This window comes from Gymnodraco acuticeps, unplaced genomic scaffold, assembly GCF_902827175.1.
Source record: "Gymnodraco acuticeps unplaced genomic scaffold, fGymAcu1.1, whole genome shotgun sequence".
Taxonomy (NCBI): Eukaryota; Metazoa; Chordata; class Actinopteri; order Perciformes; family Bathydraconidae; genus Gymnodraco; species Gymnodraco acuticeps.
In genome coordinates this window covers 123,801-146,281 of record NW_022991063.1, presented here as the reverse complement: position 1 = coordinate 146,281, position 22,481 = coordinate 123,801, and the positions used below count along the sequence as shown (strand labels likewise).

The 22,481-nt window shown below is 41.9% G+C and overlaps 1 protein-coding gene across 1 annotated transcript in view; it reads right to left on the bottom strand.

Annotated features, from left to right (window-relative positions):
• The window catches only part of adam19a (ADAM metallopeptidase domain 19a), a gene marked incomplete at its 5' end in the record, with an annotated part of 147,455 nt that overhangs the window by 33,127 nt on the left and 91,847 nt on the right, over positions 1 to 22,481 (bottom strand). The window contains 5 exon segments of the mRNA XM_034236632.1: positions 917 to 1,112; positions 9,614 to 9,703; positions 11,533 to 11,710; positions 12,546 to 12,688; positions 18,950 to 19,034. Of these exon segments, the coding sequence (XP_034092523.1) occupies positions 917 to 1,112; positions 9,614 to 9,703; positions 11,533 to 11,710; positions 12,546 to 12,688; positions 18,950 to 19,034 (692 nt within the window).

Here is a 22,481-nt window from a genome sequence, read left to right as displayed (position 1 = left end):
GCTTGTCAATGCGGCCTTCCTGTCGAAAAGGGAAAAGAGCTAATCCTTGTAGCTTTGATAAGTGTTTATTTTGACAAACTGCTGTTGTTCAGTGTGATAACAAACTCTGACATACAGTGAGGTGTTACTGCTGTGAAATCTGTGAGCAGAAACTGGCTCCAGGTGGTTTAACTCAACAAAATAAAAGCAGAACCTCCGTTGGTGAACCCCTGATTTCAGAGTGTTTCAGGCTTCACACTGATCTGATAGTTTGCCCGCTCATAGAGTCTCATGAGTGATTATCTTTCAACCCTGTTGAGGTTTCTCATGTGCTCTAATTATTGAACAGTTTGATTATATTATGATTTATTTATCTCTTTTTGGAGCATATCACTAGCCAATTATTGAAGCTGGTATACTTGCCTTTGTTATCTGTTCAACTGAGAGTGTATTGGTCTGTAAATTAAAATGTTCATGTTCTGAATTGTTAGAATAATTGTGTTCAGATCTTCAGATATCCTACAACTTTGAACTGGTTCTATGTATACCAATTACAAAATACAAGCTGTCCAATACAAATTATCCAGCGTCCAAAATTCATCAAAATCAGCACACCGGGGCCATTGTGGCCACTTTCTGGTTTCAACTCACATTTTTGATCTTGAACATGTCAGAAATGGGTTTAGTACCTCATTAACCCCTTAAATCACTCCAAATAGCCCAAATCCGTCATGCTCCTTGTGTCCAATTATCCAACATATGCAGGATAGCATGCAACAGTTTCTGTGCTGTGGACCCTACTATACATTTCTAAGATAAACTTTGGGGTACTCAACATTTCTGGGTCCACATTCATGGAAACTAGACTATGAGGGGTGTATATCCCTGTAAAGTTGAGTGGGGGGGTCAGTGCTGTGTGGTAATTGGCTGTTCTCACCGTAGCCCCACAGCTGCAGGCACTGCTGCTGGTGGGTGAGGCACATGCCGGTGTAGCAGTAGGCCACTCCGTACTGGCAGGAGGATCCGTCCAGCAGGTACACGTTGGAGGGGCAGTAGGGGGAGGCCCCAGTGCAGTACTCAGGCAGGTCACAGGCCCCCGCGGGCCCCCGGCACATGGTCCCTGACTGCTTCAGCTGGCAGAGACAGGGAGCAAACGGTGAGGGTTGTTCTTTGAAAGCTGCACAGCTCATCCACTTATATTCTAAAATACTGCACATATTCACACTCATCGTTGTTCTCTAGATTAAACGTTTTTTTGGAACTCCTTCCAGTGAAGAAGATAATCCATCATATGTTATTCAGTTATAAGGATCTACTGTTGGAGCTTCCGAACTACCTCACCTCTCCTCTCTCTATTCATTTTCTTCTTTGAGTCTTGCATTCCACTTGGAGATTTTAGCTTAAGTTCTTTTAGGATTGTTACGCTTGTTTATTCTGTTGTGTTGTTTCTGTTCTTTTGTTGTTTTCAAATCTCTTATGAATGTTAATGAGGCTGACTGATTACATTGAGATTAAATAAGTATTTAAAAATGGAAAATTACACACACACACACACACACACACACACACACACACACACACACACACACACACACACACACACACACACACACACACACACACACACACACACACACACACACACACACACACACACACACACACACACACACACACACACACACACACACACACACACACACACACACACACACACACCTCTCTGTTTGTACTTTCTTCCAGGTAGAGCCAAACCCCCGCTTTCGAACTCGGACCATAACACTGTTCATCTAATACCTACCTACAAAACGGTTCTCAAGCGAAGCAAACCACAGACCAAGTAGGTAAAGGTTTGGACTAGTGACAGCATAGAGTCTCTTAAAGGATGTTTTCTCTCTACTGAGTGGAATATCTTTCATGAGATGGACGTGGATAATGCTACTGAGACGGTAACTGACTATATACAATTCTGTGTTGACAATGTGATTCCTCAGAAATAAATAACTGTGTACCCCAACAACAAACCATACATAACTAAAGAGGTTAAGAACTGCATAAATCGTACAAATATAGCTTTTAAAAACCGGGATAAAACGCAACTGGAATGTGTGCAAAAGGAGCTTAACCACATGCTCAGAGAAGCTAGAAGGAGACATAAGGACATTATTGAACAGAACTTTTCTACAATGAACTCCAAGGAACTTTGGGACACTATGAAGGCCATCACAAATATGACTCCAGCTAAAAAAACTCTGTACCTCTGATGACCTGCAAAAAGCAAATGAACTGAATGACTTTTACATGAGCTTTGAAACCCAGGACTTCTCCTCTGAATGTACAGACATCTTAGAGACAATCTGCTACTGACCAGGATGAAAGGGTGGTGATTGACCCTTTAAAGGTCCAATCACTTTTTAAACACACCTGTACTAAGAAGGCCACAGGGCCAGATGGCATCTCTGCATTCCTTCTCAAGACATTTGCAGAAGAACTGACATCAGCATGGTGTCCCATATTTCAAAAATCTGTTGATCTTCACACCATCCCCACCCTCTGGAAAAAAATCAATAATAAAACCTGTCCCCAAAAAACCTTGTCCAAAGGTAAACAATGATTGTCTGTTGCATTGACATCCATTGTCATGAAATGTTTTGAGAGGATCATGGTGCCGCTGCTAAAGAAAGAGGTTGATGTACATTTAGACCCTTTTCAGTTTGCCTACAAGCAAGGGCGTGGCACAGACGATGCTCTAAATAGCATCACACACCTGGTCACTAAACACCTGGAAGACCCTAAGGCATATGTACGCCTACTGTTTGTGGATTTCAGCCCGGATTTTAACACACTGCAGCCTCACATCTTGCTTCAAAAACTGATAAAGATCAGTATAAATCCTTTTATCTTGAAATGGTATTTCTCGTTTTTAACCAATCGCACTCAGCATGTCAGGGTCAACAATGCCCTCTCAGAGCCCCGGACCATCAGTACAGGAGCCCCCCAGGGTTGTGTGAGCTCCCCGGTCCTCTACACACTGTACACAAACGACTGTACGAGAATCCACCCGGAGAATTATATCAACAAATTCTCAGATGATACAGCCATCCTTGGCTTAATGCACAAAGGCAGCAGTTCATCGGCTTATCACTCTGAATGAGAGGTTTGTGCAGTGGTGTGATTTTAACCATCTAGTGCTGAATGTGAAGAAGACTGAGGAGATGGTGTGGGACCCAAAGGCAGTGGGTGACCTTAGGCCCGTGGTTATCCACAATGAACCCATAACTCAGGTCAGCTCCTATAAGTACCTTGGTGTCCATCTAGATCAGTGGTTCTCAAATGGGGTACACGGACCCCTAGGGGTACGTTGGAGTACTGCAGGGGGTTGGTGAGATTTATTTTATACCAATTTTAGGAAAAGTAACAAAGTTTGAGCAGTGTGGGTTTTATATTAATAGACTAGAGTTACACATATTTCAAAACGCGAAGTGTAATAACTGCAGGTTGCCTCCCTGTCAGAATGACAAAGATCCTCAGTGAAGCTCAAGCCCATGTTTCACTAAATTGTAAGTACAATTTATTAAAAAGATCAGTTCAATGCAACTAATGTCGTCTCAGTGTTATTGCATGATGTTGAAATTGGTTTGCTATGAATTTAGTGATGGATTGTAAACATTTGAAATGTAGCATTTAAGTGTTTCTCAGTTACAAGGTTGTTGTTTTAATAAATCAGACACTGATGGTGCAGCACTGTACTGTACCTCTTTATAGGCTTTTTCCCCCTAACAAATAGTTTTTGCGCCGATCAGGGGGTACTTGGCTGAATTTTCTTTTCAAAGGGGGTACATTATTGAAAAAAGTTTGAGAACCACTGATCTAGATAATACACTCAGCTGGAAGGCGCATGTTCAAGGTCTGTGCTCTAGACTTCAACAGCGATTGTACTTTCTGCGTCGACTCCGGGCTTTCTGCGTCGACCAGAAGTTCATGTTACTGTTCTATCATGCAGTGTTGGAGAGCATCATTAGCTAGACCCTCCAGAAAAACGCGATTATGCGATCGCATAATTTACTGCATAATCAGCAAAATGGCGCAGATTTTTAAAAGGCGCATATTTATTAAAAGGCCACATAATCCCCGCATTTTTTCACACAAAGTTGGGGGGGAAAAAAGTGAACTCGTCTTGACGTGAAGTGATGATGATGATGATGATGCGACGTCATCAGCTCGCGCATCACAGAAGGTAAACAACACCGTAGAGTGAACGTGTGGAGCTCACACGAGAGAGAAAACACCAAGATGACAAAATCTAATCCATCTCATTTACCGACGAACATTTCTGCTAAAGACCGGGCAAAGCAGTACCCCGATGTCTCGCACGAAAGTGGGGGTAAACTATTCTGCACCCCGTGCAACTGTGTGTTGGAGCATAAGAGAACATCGACGGTGACGACCCACTTTGATTCATTCAAACATTCGAAAATGCTTTCTGCTGCTGCGGACAAGAAAGCCAAACAACTCACATTCACCGAGGCATCAACCTCCAAAACCCTTTCGAGGGCTACAAGAAACGAGGTGAGAAGCCTACAAGATTGAAGCTGGTCAGATAACGAGTAAATGAAAACAGAATGAGGCGGAGAAGTGTGTGTGTGTGTGTGTGTGTGTGTGTGTGTGTGTGTGTGTGTGTGTGTGTGTGTGTGTGTGTGTGTGTGTGTGTGTGTGTGTGTGTGTGTGTGTGTGTGTGTGTGTGTGTGTGTGTGTGTGTGTGTGTGTGTGTGTGTGTGTGTGTGTGTGTGTGTGTGTGTGTGTGTGTGTGTGTGTGTGTGTGTGTGTGTGTGTGTGTGTGTGTGAGAGAGAGTGTGATTAAAATAGCCCAATTGCTTTTACAATAAATAAACATTGAATGTGTTTAATTGAACAGTAAATGGGTTTAACGTTAGTGGCAGGTCGTGTGTGAGAGAGAATAAATAAGACATATAGATATTTCCACAAAAAAATATTTACGCATATTTAGCATATTTCGCAACTTTCCGCAATTTCACCGCATAAAATCACATAAAAACCCCGCATGTTTAATCCTATAATCAAGGATTTTTGCCCGCGTTTTTCTGGAGGGTCTAATTAGGTATGGTATTACTGCCTGGTATGGTAACTTGACAGTGCAGTCAAAGTCACAGATCGCTAGCCTGGTACAGACTACTATGAAAATGATGGGGGTTAAAAAACACCCATCTCTCCAAAACATATACGAGCAGTCCATTATCAGACAGGCAAACAAAATGGTGTCTGATCCCTCCCACATACTCCACCCAGAATTCCAGCTCCTACCTTCTGGTAGAAGATTCAGGGTTCCCAAGAGCAGGCTGAACCGCTATAAGCACTCATTCCTACCTATGTCCATTAAGCTTCTTAACATTCACATGAAATGAAATGTAGTCAAATGTAATGAAATGTACTTTTTAAATGTTGGCCATGAGGGGTAGTGCAATAGGTCGCCATTGTCAGTATGTGTGTCTGTGTATTGTGTTGACTGATATGTGTATGTCTCTTAATGTCCACTATGTTTGTATATGTACATGTATGCGGAACTGCAGGACGGAGTCCAGAAGAAATGTCCTTACGGGGACAATAAAGTATATCGTATCGTAGTGTTGAAGAAATAACTGAACATTTGATACAACAAACACTAAGACACCATGTCTATTGAATTCAGCACCAATGGTTGTTGACTTTATACAAGCCTGCCATTGGCTGTTAGAATCCTCCCTACCCTCCACTGTCTGTGTGTTCCCCTCCTATAAGAACCCCTTCACTATATCATGGGCTTAGAGTGGCCAAGGTCATTATGAATGGTTACGTCGACCGCGGGGGCAATGCTGGTAGATCGCGAGTCAAAAAAAAAATCCAGCTCCGTTAAAATAGACAAAACAGGTTTTGATCCCTCCTCCCTTGGCCTCCCTGCCACTTAATTCAGGAGTTTACTTGACAGAAAAAGCGACCTATCGCTTTCCAGTCTGTTAACCCAGAATGCAAAGCGATACAAAATCAGTCAAGTGCCGGGAAAACTCAAATTAAGTTAAAGAGACAAACAACAAAATGAGAGAGGGACCGAGCAAAAAGCAAAAAATATACCACTTCCATCCAGAATGGGAGGAAGAATATTTGTTTGTGATGTCACATTCAGTGGCGGCGCTAGGGGGTGGCTACTTGGGCTCAAGCCCCGGATGTTTTCTGAAAAGCCCCGGATGTTTCACTTAAAAAAAAAGTGTTTTTTTGAAAACGTCTCGGGAGTAATGTGCAGTACCGGAGTCCACCAGAGAGGCATCCGCTGCGGGACATTAGCCTGCGTACTGCGTAGCCCGCCCTGAAGTAGAAGTGATCCTTCTATAGTGCCTGACGAGTTTTAAGCTAATAGCCTATACAGTTATGGATATTAGAAAATTATTGTCATCGAAGCAGCCGGCGCCACAAGCTGCAGCAGCAGCAGCAGTATCAGCAGCTGACAACAATGTCATCACCAGCAGTGAAGAAATGGATAATGTTTCAGGTTTGTGAATCTAATGGTGATATCTGCACTCTGGCTGACTGAGTAAGAAGTGAAAAAGAGTGATGTAACGTTAATGTTATAGCTAGTAAACATGGAGTAACCACACTAAGTATACCCTTATATGTTAGTATGTATACAGAACATGACTAAAAATTATCCTAAGATGTAACGTTAACCCTTCATAACTCAGTCTACTTTTAAGACACTAAAATAACGTATTCCATTTTTTATTTTGTTTTCGCACGTGGAATTATACCGGCTCTCGTTTCAGTACACATAACAACGGAACTGACAGGCAACCCTCTGAATCAGACTCCGATTGGCTGTGACTGCATCCACTCAGAGTGTCCGATTCAGAAACGTGACTTACACATTTTTTACGTCACAAACAAAGATGGTGGATGAGAATAGATCTATAAAACGATAAGCAATGCGCCAGAATCAAGGTGAGACAATCCGCATCCTTTAAAACTCTACGCACATTCATTTCACCTTAATAAGTAAACGACTATTTGAGTGAGTTAAGGCATTAGTTTGCTTCATTAAAGGGTGTTAATCTCCAGTGCCTTTTGTCCGCTTTAAGGTGTTATTAAGGTAGGGTTAATGTTGCTCTCAAAGTGCACCAGATTGATGCTTTCAACTTCAATATTTAAAAAAAAATCTTCCCGAGGGAGCATGCCCGCGGACCCCCCAAGAGGAGGCGACGACCCCCTTAAAGGATGTTCGGTCCACCCCCAGGCAGGGGTAGCACTGTACCCCTGCACCCCCCCCCCATCAACTCCTGAGCTAAGCCCCGGATCTCCTACAATCCTAAATCCGCCACTGGTCACATTCAAAGGTTATTTGCCTTATTTGTAAAGCGAGCGTCGCTCTGCCAAAGAAAGGTAACGTGGAGAGGCATTATCGGAGTGTTCACAAGGCATATGACAGCGACTTCCCTCCGAGTAGCGAGTTGAGAAAGAGAAAGGTCATGTATTATTGCTACACAAACATTATCTCGCAGTCTTAGTGTCGCCAACTCGTTTCTAACATGCAACAAGACAAACAAATGCGTCTATGGTCGGTGTATTTTTGATCTTTCCAATCGAGACGAGATCTCTCTCCCGTCTGTGTGCGAGGGGGCGAGGCAGTTTACACACACGCGGCTGCTACATGCAGCAACACACGGCGGGGATGGCGGAGAGAAGTGCTCCAAGGTGTGGTTAAATGTTACCCGTCTTGAGGAGGACAATGCTCCTTGCCAAGAGTGGGCGGTAACACGAGCAATGTGTCTAAACATTTAGCAAAAGTGCTCCACATTCAGACGGAGGAATGCACCGGGTTCGACCGTCTTTCTAGCAGCTCTGTAGCCCCATCCACGAGTAACGTTTCCACGTCAGGTATGTTATGTATGCTAGCAGCAACACACGGAGTTAACTCAATGATACAAACATGGGTTAATGATTAGAGGTAACCGAGTTACTCTTTATTTTGTTAAAGTTTCAGCTATTCTGTTTAAAGTTCTGTCATCAGATTATTTAATACGATTTGTTAAAACATTGTTGTTTCTTTTGATGTGAAATATTATTGATTTAATTTAAATAAAAAGCAATGTTAATTTTGTTCAAAATGTGTTAAGTTAATTTAATAATATATGTATTTTTGAATCAAGTATTCATCTTTATTGTCTTCATTGTTAGTTTCCACATGCCTAAAACAACCTCAAGCTAAATCTAAAAGTTGATGGCTAAATAAGAGCGTTTGAGAAATTGTGCAAGGCATACAGTAATAGTCTGAATAGTCGATTCATCGATAGATTAATCGATTATCAAATGAGTCGTTTGTTGCAGCCCTATTATCCCATGTATAAATAAAACGTGTTATTCAGCAACCCTTGCAATTTGGGATTTTATGTTTGGTTGGTAGACCTCGGTGAGCTGGTCATTTCAAAAGTAGCTCACCAGCCCAAAAAGTGTGGGCACCCCTGAAGGAAGAAAGATAAGACACAACTGGGTCGGAATCTGCTAGAATGATTCCACGATAATCAAAGAATAAAGTATACGTGCCCATCACCTTTTTTTATCCTATAAGCAGGGGTTTGGCTATAGCAGAGTCATAGAAACAAAAACACATCATATGGACAAAGGTAATGGTGTTATATACTGTAACTGTGTCAAGAGGGCTTTGTGGTGTCTTTAAAGGTGATGCTTTGTAAGTAAGCATTGTTCTAACAGGCAGAACTTAGTTACATTTAGTTTTGCATTTAGAAGATCCTGAACAAGTCTATCATCATTTTCAAACCTCTAGTTTATCTCCATTTGAGAAAAAGGCCCAGTCACAGAGTCTTGGGTAGATAGATAAACAATATGCATTGAAGGTTATTGTTATGCTGTGGTCGAATAGTGTTTGTGCTTAGCAGGGTTTCTAACAGACTGAATGACCCACAGCACCTCAGTTGAGCTGCTTCAATTCTCTAAACGATAATAAAATAAGCTTCAATGCTTCCTATATTATCTCATTGACATAGCATACACTGGACCATCCTTTATTCAAGTTAATGAGATAATGCTGTCCCACAATTCCTTGCTGTGGCAACATCCTAATATTCAGCTTGCAGCTTTAAGAGGAATGTAAAAGACAGCAAGCGGCATTACGAGTTTGAGTATAAATGAGTGGAATAGAACAAGAAAGTTAATAATAGGCGATATAGTAAATAGAAACTATGGCAGTTTATCTGAAGAAAATGATGCAAGATTTGAAAAAAATGCTGAAATATGAATATATTAACAATAGAATAAGCAAAATAAGAGAAAGGATGTGTAAAGAAAGGATACACAATAAACAGAGACAGAATGGAGGAGGCTCCTCTTCTGCAGAACGTCTTCAGCACGTTGCCTCTTCTGTCAGGTTAAAGCTCAGTAGAGTTTGGGTTCACACTGAGAGTCAGAGAGATGAGACAGAGGAAGGTGTGTGATGTGAAGCTGTGCTGGGAACAGGACGTCAACACACTGCACCCTGACTGGGGACTAATGACACTGAAACACTGCTGCAAATGAGGCTCCCTCCCACGCTGCTGCCTGCATGTGTGTGTGTGTGTGTGTGTGTGTGTGTCACCTTGCAGCCCTCGCAGCACACTCCATGCGCACACTGAGCCTCCTCCTTCAAGGTGCAGTTATTGGCATTGCAGCAATCATTGGTGCATTCCTGTAACACACAAACATACATGTTGAAACACTCGCTTTACAGATCAAACAGCCTCACTCTCCTCAATAACTGACATTTATTAGAACGTAACATTTGTAGGAGTGGGAAACATTATTTTATAACAGTGCAATACAAATTAGATTTGCAGGTTTGAAAGTTAGCAAGTTATTATTCAGGGTTCTAAACTATACTGCCAACCGTTGTACATGTTAATGAAGGTTGGAAAGTCAATTATAAGATAAACAACATCGTTTAGTTGATAGAAATATTACAGAGCTATTCATAAAGTAAATCCGGGGATATTATGCATATGAACAAAAAACAAACAAGCGAAAAAGAAAACCCATTTTATATAGAGCAACTCACTTCAGACACACACACACACACACACACACACACACACACACACACACACACACACACACACACACACACACACACACACACAGAGATTGACAGAGAAGTGCTTCTGCTAATGCTCATGTGTCATACCACGCTAAGAGAAAAAGACATTTCTCGTCGCCATGGCACCCTCTGACAGGCCATGTTTACAATTGAAAAGAAATGGGGGAGTTGAAACCAGTCTATGGTTGAACCAAGCCAGATGAAAGATGATGGGTAAACACAAGGAGAAGAAGAGGGATGTTCCTCCTAACAACAAGACTTTCCACAAACACTTTCAAAATAAAACCTATGCCTCTACTGTAAAATCCTGCAGCAGAGGAGAGCTTTTGGTTTACAATGAGTGTGTGATGGTGTCTGATCTGAATGCAGGGGGGGGGGGGGCAGCTCCACTGTCAGCGCTCTCACTGTCGCCAGCGCACCGCTGTCAGACACCAATTTGCTTCTTCTGTTTTCAATTTGCTCTGCTGCTTGAACCTGAGTAGGTTTATTTAACCTCTGGGTTTTTTGAGCGCAAACACTTCATCTCGATTTAAGGAAACTTTAGCAATCTTTCAGCTGTGTTGCACAAAGCCATGGAGAGCGCATTATTGAAGAGGCTGAAACGACGCTGCTCTACGGAAAGAGCTTACTTTTACTTTGGTGACGTGTAATGAATAGACTAGATGGTACGTTTGAAAGATTTAGGTTTAGCATTTCTGCTTTGTTTAATAGTGAGAGAGACAGGCAGGGGGGAATTTAATGTTTGCCGCTCTACATGGTGATCTATATATTATATCATTTGAACTTAAAGTCCACCTCCAGTCTTATTTTAAAGTTTGTAAATGACTGATATAAGAACTATTTGGATACATGGGGTGTTCCACATACAAAGTATAATGAACTCCGGAAGCACATCCATTTCCATTGTCCATGCTACGTGGAGCAGTGTGAAGCATATGAGCTACATTAGATTACAAGCAGTAAATAGCCTGAAATTGTTTTATTTTTTTAAGAAGATTTTTATAAAACATGAACAGTAAGAACACTCACACTACATTTTAAACAACGAGGGCTCCATCTGATAAGGAAAGATGGTATGATTAAACAATCTACAGAACAGCTACTAAGTGGAGATTTTGGAGATTTGTTTGGAACAATTGCCAGACATTTCTTCTAATCTGTTTAGTAAAGTATAACAACTGTTAATAAAAAAATGGAAGGTAAAAATCACAGAAAAAAAAAAGTCAGACTGTGTGTGGTAATACAGTCACGATTCGATCAAACGATGAAAATATCTTTAATACATTTAAGATCTTAAACATCTAGGAATAGAGAAAATAGGCAAATCCACTATAGTATTTATAACATATCTCTATAAATAATTAGATTTGGTGTGTTAGAGTCATACAGGCTTGAGACGAACAGGAATAAATGAAGATGCTCACCTCAGGCTCTCCACAGTCACACTCCTCTCCGTCCTCCACAAAGCCGTTGCCGCACTTCTTGCCCCCCACCAGGTCCTTCATGTTGGGCATGTTGAAGAGACACATGCCCCCCCCCTTCTGGAAGTAGCTGTCCAGGTCCCGCTTGCTGCAGCGACTGAAGACACGTGGGAACGGATGGCTGGAAAGGGACAGGACATTTGACACCTTTCTTCCACTGCTCTGCTCAGAGAAAACACTTCCATGTTTCTGGGCAGTGCTTTGAAATGTTGTGGGACATCATACCAAGGCTTTCAATTTTCTTTCATTCTGTGTTTCTTTTAAATATTCAAACTTAAAAGACTACACAGGAAATGAAATATCAGAACTAGTGATTACAAATCTATGATTGTAATAAAGTAGAACAAAAGAGAGAAATCTAAAATCTGTCAGAACACTCTAGCTTCCTCCAGCTGATTCATGTATCTGTGAGAGACACAGCTCATGTCTCAGGTCTCATGTCTCATGTCTCATGTCTCATGTCTTATGTCTTAGGTCTCATGTCTCAGGTCTCATGTCTCATGTCTTAGGTCTCAGGTCTCATGTCTCATGTCTCATTTCTCATGTCTCCTCTCTCCTGCCCCCTCTCTCTGTCTCCTGCCTCCTTGCTCCTTCCTCCTGTCTCCTCTCTCCTGTCTCTTCTCTCTGTCTCCTGTCTCAGGTGTCTCACCCGGTGGCAGCAGCCATCACACACTGTGGCCTCCTGTCTCTTGTCCCCTGTCTCCTGTCTCATGTCTCATGTCTCACCCGGTGGCAGCAGCCATCACACACCGTGGCCTCCTGTCTCCTGTCCCCTGTCTCACCCGGTGGCAGCAGCCATCACACACCGTGGCCTCCTGTCCCCTGTCTCGTGCCTCCTGTCTCATGCCTCCTGTCTCCTGCCTCCTTCCGCCTTTCTCCTGTCTCCTGCCTCATGCCTCCTGTCTCATGTCTCCTGTGTCCTGCCTCCTGTCTCCTCTCTCTGTCTCATGTCTCACCCGGTGGCAGCAGCCATCACACACCCCCCCTGTTCGGCCGTGGCCTCCACACAGCAGCCGTCATGGTCATGGCTCATGCCGAAGTTGTGTCCGATCTCGTGGGCCATGGTTGCCGCGGCGCCGATGGGCAGCTCAGAGTGGTCCTGTAGGGGGACAGAAGGGGGTCTCATTAGAATGACTGACAGCATCATGAGCAGCTGTGTAAACGCAGAGCTCCAGATTTGAAATACATCCTTCATGCAGGAGTCTTTTTTATATTTGCCAGGACATATACAGTTGAGGCCTAAATGATTAGCCACCCAGGAGTTATGGAACATTTTCCTAAAATTCTTCCCAATGTTTCCAGCATTGATAAAACTTGATATAATCAAACATTCATCAGTGCTATTTAGTAGCTTTTGGTACATTTCGGAAAGTTTTTAGGCTTGCTTTATATCAAATATAGTGAAAAATGGGTTGGTCAAAAAATATTAGCCCCCCATGTCAATTTTTGCTTTCAAAAACACACCTAATCAACCAATCAGCTTTCAAGCCACACCTGAGCATTCAATCAACATAAAAGGACTCCAAGAAACAGGCACTTGAATACCTTATTGAGAGGGACTATACTACTACTCCTACTCACCATGCCAAAGACAAAGGAAATCGGTCTTGAGCTCAGAAAGAAGATAGTGGAGGCTCATGATAAGGGGGAAGGCTATACTGCTATTTCCAAGCGCTTCACAGTGTCTAGAACTGCTGTACGTTGTATCATTGCGAAGTACAAGGAGACACATTCTGTAAGAAACAAACCTGGGCGTGGTCGAAAGCGCAAGATTTCAAGAACTCTGGAGAGGAAAATAGTCAGAGATGTCAGCAAGAATCCCCGGACATCTACCAAGATGATTGTTGCTGACCTGGCCTCTTCTGGAGTTGATGTTTCAAGGAACACAGTGGTGAGGGCTCTTCATCGTGGTGGGCTTCAGGGCCATCGTCCCAGAAGAACCCCTTTACTCAAAGGGTGGCACATCAGAGCCAGACTGAGGTTTGCCCGTGAACATTTGAAAGGTAAAGATGAGTTTTGTAAGTCTGTGCTTTGGTCTGATGAGACTAAACTGGAACTGTTTGGGCACATGGATGTTGCTTATGTTTGGCGAAGAACACATCATGCTGTGGGACTGTGTTGCAGCCTCAGGCACAGGGAGCCTTGTTCGGGTGCAAGGCTTCATGACATTTTTTAATTATGTTGACATTTTGAGGGATAACATGAACAAATCTGCTCTTAGTCTTCGCTTAGGTCGTTGCTGGGTCTTCCAACAAGACAATGACCCAAAGCACACATCAAACTTGGTCCAACAGTTCCTAAAGGACACCAAAACCAAGGTGCTGGAGTGGCCCGCACAGAGCCCAGATCTGAATCCTATTGAGAATCTGGAGGGTGCTGAAACTGAATGTCCATGCTCGGAACCACGCAATTTGGACCAGCTGGAACCATTTGCAATGGAAGAATGGGCCAAAATCCCTCAAGAGACCTGTGCTAACCTAGTAAAGAACTACTCTAAGAGCTTGTGGCTCAGTTGTGGCTCAGAAAGGGTACACTATTGACGCATCCGGCGCGTCCAGGTGGTGCGCATCATTTTACGTAATTAATCATATATTTTCGATTATAAGGAGTAGAAATATGATTCAGATATCCGCGGAATCGCTGGAAGAGTAGCTTTCCAGCGGTATCTCCTGTGAGACTGTAACCAGGGCACAGCAGCCAATATGGCCGCTCAAAGCAGCTTGACTTTACACTGTGTGGGATTGGTGGATTCGTGTGTCCGTCAAGGAAATCTCGGCCGGCAGCCATCATGGTCTGAAATGACCAATGGACATCGAGAAATCACTAAGGGACCTACCCACCAAGTAAACAAAACATAAACCACGTGTCTCCCATCAGTTTACGTCTGTGAGGAGAGAGAGAGAGACAGAGAAAATGGCTAAAAAAAACGTTACAGTTGCCGACTTCGCTAGAGATTTTTTTCGCTAGCAGCAGTGAAGATAGAGCCTCAGAACCTGAAGTCTTCGACTCTTCTGAAGAAGAAGAATACAAAGACAACAACAAGGATCCATTTGGACATGAGTAAGTGTAAATATTACAGTAATAGTGTACTGACAATGTGTGGGGAATACCGCGAAAATGAAAAATAGGTTTATTGATATATATTTTTTATCGATAGTCATGAACTTTTTATTGGACAAAATAGACTCCATTAGCCAACGTTTACTCTGTGTTAACGTTATTTTGGTGTGTAAAAGTGAGATTACATGTGTAGAGGATTAAATTAATCATGTATTCGTCCCACAACGGAGACATTTACAGTGACATGTTTTTGCCATCGATTATTTTATCATACTGTTCTGTACAGATGAAACTTTGTCATAGATGTATTTATATGTGTGCCTGTTATTATTTTACCGTCCTGTACAGATGAGACTTTGTAATCAGATGTAGCCTATCTATATATGTGTGTCTGTGATTTTATACTGAATGTAAAGTAACTGGAAATACCTGTGTGTGTGTGTGTGTGTGTGTGTGTGTGTGTGTGTGTGTGTGTGTGTGTGAGAGTGTGTGTGTGTGTGTGTGAGAGAGAGATCGAGAGAGACTCCTTCTCCAACCTCCCAAACTTTCTTTTTATGTGTGCATTGTTATTTGTGCTTGAGCAACATTTTACTTGAACTTTCAATGAAATTAGTTGTAATTATTGTCCTACATTTTAATTTGTTTTACAGAGATGTTTCACAGCTGCCTGGGCCTAGTGGCCCACAGGCGGCGTTTATCCAGCAGCCAGAACATCCATCTGTGCCTGCCCCCAGGTCAAGATCTACCGTGGCTCAAGGGCCTTCACCAAAGCCATCACCACCAAGGACCAGCAGACCAGCATCACTACAGCTGCCTCCACCTCCATCTGCGGCTGCCACCAGGTCAAGATACACCTCAGCACAAAGGCTCCACCACAGCCATCACCTTCAACCCAGCCAGCAAGGAGGTCTCGTGGAGGTCTCGTATAGCACTTGTACACCCCACCTACACAGTAGCCCATGCACCATCACCCCCATCTTCACAGCAGCCAGACCCACTGTCTTGGAAGACAGACAAAGACCTTGACACTGTCTTGACATTTATAATGAGTAGTTGGTTGAAAGTTCTGATGCTCAATATTGTAAATAGTGAGATTTTCCAGTTTCTTATATTTATATAAATAGTTGGTTGAAAAAAACATATTTATAATAAATTGTTGGTTGAAAAAAAAGGTTGAATGCTCAATTTGTATTTGTACACATCACATGAACCTTGGTATGTAATATGAAGTCATTATTCAGTCCTAATGTATCTCAGTCCCTGCTGTGGTGAAAGTAGAGTGATAAACACCTGTTTTACTCAAAATTCGAATTTTATTTTTTTAATTTTAGACATGAATAACACATTTATATACAGTGTAATTCAAATATTTCACTGCTTTTGTGATCCTAAGACTTTGGTAACCAAATCTAAAACACCAAAACAATTCGATCACATGAGTACATTTGTGTTTTCACAAAAGTTTTGAAGATTTTCCGAAAATCGGATGTCACATTTTAAGCTTTTGAGCTACTTATCTCAACAGTGCTCTAAGGTGAGTAATTTGCATATATAGCAATACCGGAGATTGTCCTGAACATTTTGATATGTAACACAAGAGGTGCCATGTTAGAGGAAATACATTTAAAAGGTGATTTAAGAAAACATCTAAAAATCGAGAAAATACCCTTAGACTCCAGAGGGTAATGGCCTGGGGGCTAATCTTTTTTGACCAACCCATTTTTCACTATATTTGATATAAAGCGAGCCTAAAAACTTATTTGATTTTCCAAAATGTACCAAAAGCTACTAAATAGCACTGGTGAATGTTTGATTATATCAAGTTTTATCAATGCTGGAAACATTGGGAAACATTTTAGAAAAATGTTCCATAACTCCTGGGGGGCTAATAATTTAGGCCTCAACTGTATATGCTCCCCTTCTCCCTGTTTTTCCCACTTTCTGTGAACTGTATTTTGAGTTGGTTTAATGTAAAGCTAGTTTGATAAGCTCATGTCATTTTTACTCTTGCCTTTGTGGCAGCTGAAACGGTTTTAGAGGTAGGAAAGGAGTGTTATTGTTGTATCATTAAAGCTTGAACCTCTTTCTACTGCTTCATAATGTTTTACTTTTAGAATGGATGACCCTAATTTGAACTATGACCCTAGAGCTAACTGAAGAAACAATGAATACAAGTTTATATTCTAGGTGACATTCAGCACCCACAAAAGCAAAGACAATCAAAAGAAAATAATGTGCTTCATAAGTGCATACACTATTGAAAATAGAAGTTTGCAATTATCAACTGAGCTTAATAAAAGCCAAACAAGGAAGACACTTTTTTTGCATTTTCATACTGTTAATTGTTTTGTGTTGTTATTACAGTTTTCATGATACCCATTTTGAATTCAAGTCTAACCACATGTATTCAACAGACTGGAGGCACAGATCTGGTGGTACAATGTGTCTCCTTTTGCATATGCATTTAAGGGGAGATTGCACAATTAATATGATGTGACATGTAAACAGGGTTTGATTACTTTACATGTTACTTGTTAGACGCTTTTATCCAAAGCGACTCACATACTCAATACTGTGGAAAATCCCCACAGGAGCACTTTGGGGTGAAGTGTCTCAGGGACACAACGACATGCTGACTGCAGTGGGGTTTGAACCTGATCCGAACACCAACACACAACCCACTGCACCACACGCCTTTGATGATGTAGTCCTGTATTTCTGACATGAATGTCACAGAAGGAGAACACACACACACACACACACACACACACACACACACACACACACACACACACACACACACACACACACACACACACACACACACACACACACACACACACACACACACACACACACACACACACACACACACTCTCTTTGATCCCCTGAAAGCTGTCATTCACACTTAGCTCTGCTTCTGAATTATGCAGACTGTATACATTGGGCTGTGTTAACGGTCAGGAAATGTTGATGTTCTGCTGTGAAATCCTTCACATGCTTTTTAGTGTTCTGGGGGTGAAACAGCAGAAGTAATAAAGTGTGTGAGGGTGTGAGGAGGTGAGCGAGCAGCTGGGTCAGTCACAGGACATTTAGATTCTACAGGGGGCCACAGGGAGCTAACAGCCCATTAGAAGCTAATCACGCTTGGAGGAGCTATCGATCCTGCAGTACACATATACTATGAAGCCATAGAGTTACAGCAAGTGGATAATACTACATAGAGGCTCTCTGCAGGCAGCTAGGCAAGATCTGAATGGCTGAACCCTCCAACAACCAAGACAACCACAGCAGAAAACTTCATTCATATACTGTAGTTCTTTAAAAAGAAGAAAAAACGAAGAATGTGTGCTTGTAGGAAAAACACAGCAAAGGCTATCCAATAATGCTTGGCTATTTTAGGATGATACATAATTCTTATACAAAATGAAGATCATCCCCTGCATTACATGATGTAGTTATGGTATGCTAATAATTAGGTTAGTGGGAACGTCATGTTTCTGTTGTCAAATCTGGTAAAGATAGTAAGGCACAGAGCTGGAGTCAGGTTAGCCTAGCTTAGCATAAAGACGTAAAGCAGGGGGTAACTGGAAACACCTAGCATTAGCATGTTACTCATTGACTTATCAGTTAATCAGTTAATGCTAGCAGATTCTGCTAGTGTTAAACAGTAGCTAATTAGTGCTAACTGCTTCTATAGAATGTAAATGTGCAGGTGTGTTGGTGTTGGGAACCTTTCTAAAGTTCCATTGCTAAACAAAATGTAAGTTGTTTTAAGGTCAAATAATATTTTGTGTGGGTTTAACGTAATGCTAGTTTGATAAGGTCATATTATTTTTACTTTTGCTTTTGTGGAACTGAAGGATTTAGAGGTATTAGGATGGCATTAGTCAACTGCAAAAACATGTTGTAAACAACGGTATTATTATAGCATTGTTGCAGCTTGAACCTCTTACCACTGCTTGATCATTTCAAATTGCATCCCGAATAAACATGGAGGTCCTAATTTGAATTTAGACCCTATTTTGTTTTACTTGCTTGTCGCTTTGAGCACCAGGAAAAGCGCTTTATAAATGTAATGTATTATTATTATTATTGAAGAAAAACTTAGAGCTCAATAAAGAAACAATGACTACACGTTTATAATTTAGGGGACAATCTGCAGGCACAAAAACAAAGACAATCAAAAGATGAAGATGAATTCAAACTGGAAGACAATATTAAGAGTGAAAAGTAAACAGAGCAGGGAGAGGAAATGATAGAGTGTGAAATAAAAGAGGAGAAATGTCTTTCCACTCACCACGTTGATGCCTCCAGAGTTTTCCAGGCTGCACATCCCCTCCAGCGGTGCCATCCCGATAGTCGTCCCCTTGAAAATCACACCGCTATGGGAGCCACACACACACACACACACACACACACACACACACACACACACACACACACACACACACACACACACACACACACACACACACACACACACACACACACACACACACACACACACACACACACACACACACACACACACACACACACACACACACACACACACACACACACACACACACACACACACACACACACACACACACACACACACACACACACACACACACACACAAATCACTTAACCTTAATCTCCTCCCTGTTCACTTACAGGCTCCACAGTGGATGCACATTGATTGCAGATGCAACAGCAGGGCACAGACCTGACGAGTGTGTGAGATGTGTGTGTGTGTGTGTGTGTGTGTGTGTGTGTGTGTGTGAGTGTGTGTGATGAACCTCGATCCACCGCATGGCATCCACAAACAAACTGAAGCGGGTCTGATGAATCATTACAAAACAGGCCCTTTGGTATTAACACAACTAATTATGGAGCAAAAGGGGCTAACAATGTACTGCTTATGGATGTGAGTGTGTGTATGTGTGTGTGTGTGTGTGTGTGTGTGTGTGTGTGTGTGTGTGTGTGTGTGTGTGAGTGTGTGTGTATGCCAGCAGTCAGACTGAGATGCTGCTGCGTTGTTTGGCCCAATTACAGGCGACTGAAGCGAGATCTTTTGCTTAATACAATCTCTGTCAAACTAATCATTTGTCAATTGATACACTAACGAAATATGAAAGGACCTGACCCAAAGCTGGGTGTTTCTGTCATCAGTCACACAGAGGCTCACTGGGAGGGGGGATGTGGAGTTAATCAGCGTTTCGATCAGGCATTTGTGAATCTATTTTGTATTTGTCAACCAAAAATGCGCTTGTGGATCTCAAATCTCTGCTTGTGGATCGTCTTTTTACACACACATGGGCCCTTTCTCATTTCACAAATTACCCCTCCTCGACTCCTCGGTCCTCCGGTAGTGACAACATTTAGCCTTACTGAAGGCTAACCTAAATACGGTGCTTTTCTACAGATAACCTTACCACTGCACTGGTAAGGTAAAACTAGGCCGATTAATAAGATGTGAAGTGCTTTGTAACTTTGACCCGCTTGAATGAATACACACAAAATATGAAGAAAGAATTATCTCTGGGGCTGCTTCGCTGCTAGCTGTAGCCCCCCGGGACCCGAAAGTGGCGTAGCCTAAGTAGCCTACAACATCAATCCATACGAATGTGCTCGAAATAGGCTGTATTGAACAAATAAACTAACACAAACTAACTGTATCACTATAACATGATGGTGATAAAGAATGCACCTAACGTACATTAAACGTACGAAACGAACGTACGTTCATTAAAGTAATACAAAAACGGCACATTAAACAAACCATCATGCTCTTACTTTGAAACCTTGAAATCCGGAAATGTCATCATCAACCGAGTGACACGAGCAGATTTCGGTCGAGACCGGCGGAAAGTTTGTCTCAAAACTCTGTGGCCCTTTCTCATTTCACTAATTTCCCCTCCTCGCCTCCTCGACTCCTCGGCCCTCCGGTAGTGACCCGGAAATGGATTTCAGCGCGCCATGTTGAAGGACATCTCATTTCTCTAAATGCACTTCGAGGACCGAGGAGCTATAATCGAGGATACACTGATGGTTCCTCCACGCCAGTCCGCGGATGTATTTCCGGGAACGGTGGAGTCGTGACTCACGGACGGACTTATCTCAGCCAATGACAGCTCTGCATGCATCCCCTGGATATTATTTTATTAACTGCTTTCATCGCATGCAATGTTTACAGTGAGAACAGCTGTGAGGTCCGTGCATATATCCAGTCTCTGATTGTGTTATGTTATTATGAGAGCGCTCTCATACTTGTTTGAATCTGAAATTGTATATATTTATATAAATATATATATTTAATATAATATAAATATATATATTTAATATAATATATTATTATTACTTTTTGTTTTGTTACTTCCCATTGTAAAGCGTCCTTGGGTTTCGTGAAAGGCGCTATATAAATTGAAATTATTATTATTATTATTAATACACACTACCGCCGCCTGCTGGTCAGGAGAGTTATTGCCACTCACGCATGCGCAGTTCGTACGTGCAACTTGGCCGTCGGCTGAAGTCTTTGCGGTGTGTTCCAGTGCGACTGTTGGCCAAGACTGATTGATTGAAAAGTTTATTAACAGCTTGTATATTGGGTACAGTACAGTACAGCTCAAAACATACAATTGTTAAGAGGATGCAGACCAGAGAAAGACTTTCGTCTTGTTTACATCAGGGTCCCCCATTTCCAATTCATCATGTCGCAGGAGACGTGAGGCGACACAACAGTCGGGTCCGCCGGTTCGTGTTCTTTGGTGTCAGATTGGTGTGTAGGGGCCTTTACTCCTAAGGAATACCATCTGCTCATTCATGTCCACAATACAAGTATGCTGTTTTTTGTTGCGTTGTCCGATGTCCAAGGACAGAGGGTGTCTTATTCATATTCTGTACAAACTGTAAAGTCCACTGAGACAAATGTAAAATGTGTGATATTGGGCTATATCAAAACACTTTGATTGATTGCCTACATTATTTGCTCTTAACTTTTCTGTGTCTCTTTGTGAGGCTACATCACTGAGCACGATCAGTGTTTTTAATAGGAGCGCGCTGCACTCACAACAGTGGTCTGCAAATACGTTTATAATGCAGTATAGACGTTAGTCAGATTTTTACGTAAAGAAATTAACTTGAATAAGATTGAAATGTTTGCTCTAATAAAACTACTGTAATTCAAATGTAATGAAAACTGTACCTGGTTACTAGACCTCTGGTGTTAGTGAGGGATTGTGAGGAAGGTGAGAACAGACACTCAGAGCTTGTGATGTTAAATGTTGCATGATTAATTAAGATGCACAGATGTTCATTTTTCAGGTGATTTTATCATCTGTGTTCAGTGGACCGCTGCAGTTCACTGTGAGTCTTGGAGCTTCTCATTGGTGACACTGTCTGGGTATATCATGCATTAGAAACATATTTATAATGTGGCTTAAGCACTGATTATTAATTCAAGCAGTAATGCTACTTTTATCATTTTTGAATCATTTCGATCATAAATCTATCGATTAGATTTATGATTCAAAAATTATAAAAGTAACAAAACGTGATCTGTCTCTTCAATGTGTGTCAACCAGAGACCTTATTTCGAGCTATTTTCCAAAATCCTATGGAGAAATTGCATTGGTTTTTGTCGCAGGAACCGGAAGGAGTTTACTTCCGGGTGTTAGGACGCGTCACTCTATAGAATCTAGGGGAAGTTCCTAAATCCATTTTAACATTAACATTGAGGAGTGAGAGTGGTGCGCACTCTGAAAACGGAAAACTACGCTTTTTGCAATAAATATGAAGATGGATTATCAGTAATCATTTAAAAGGGACACAGACACATTGG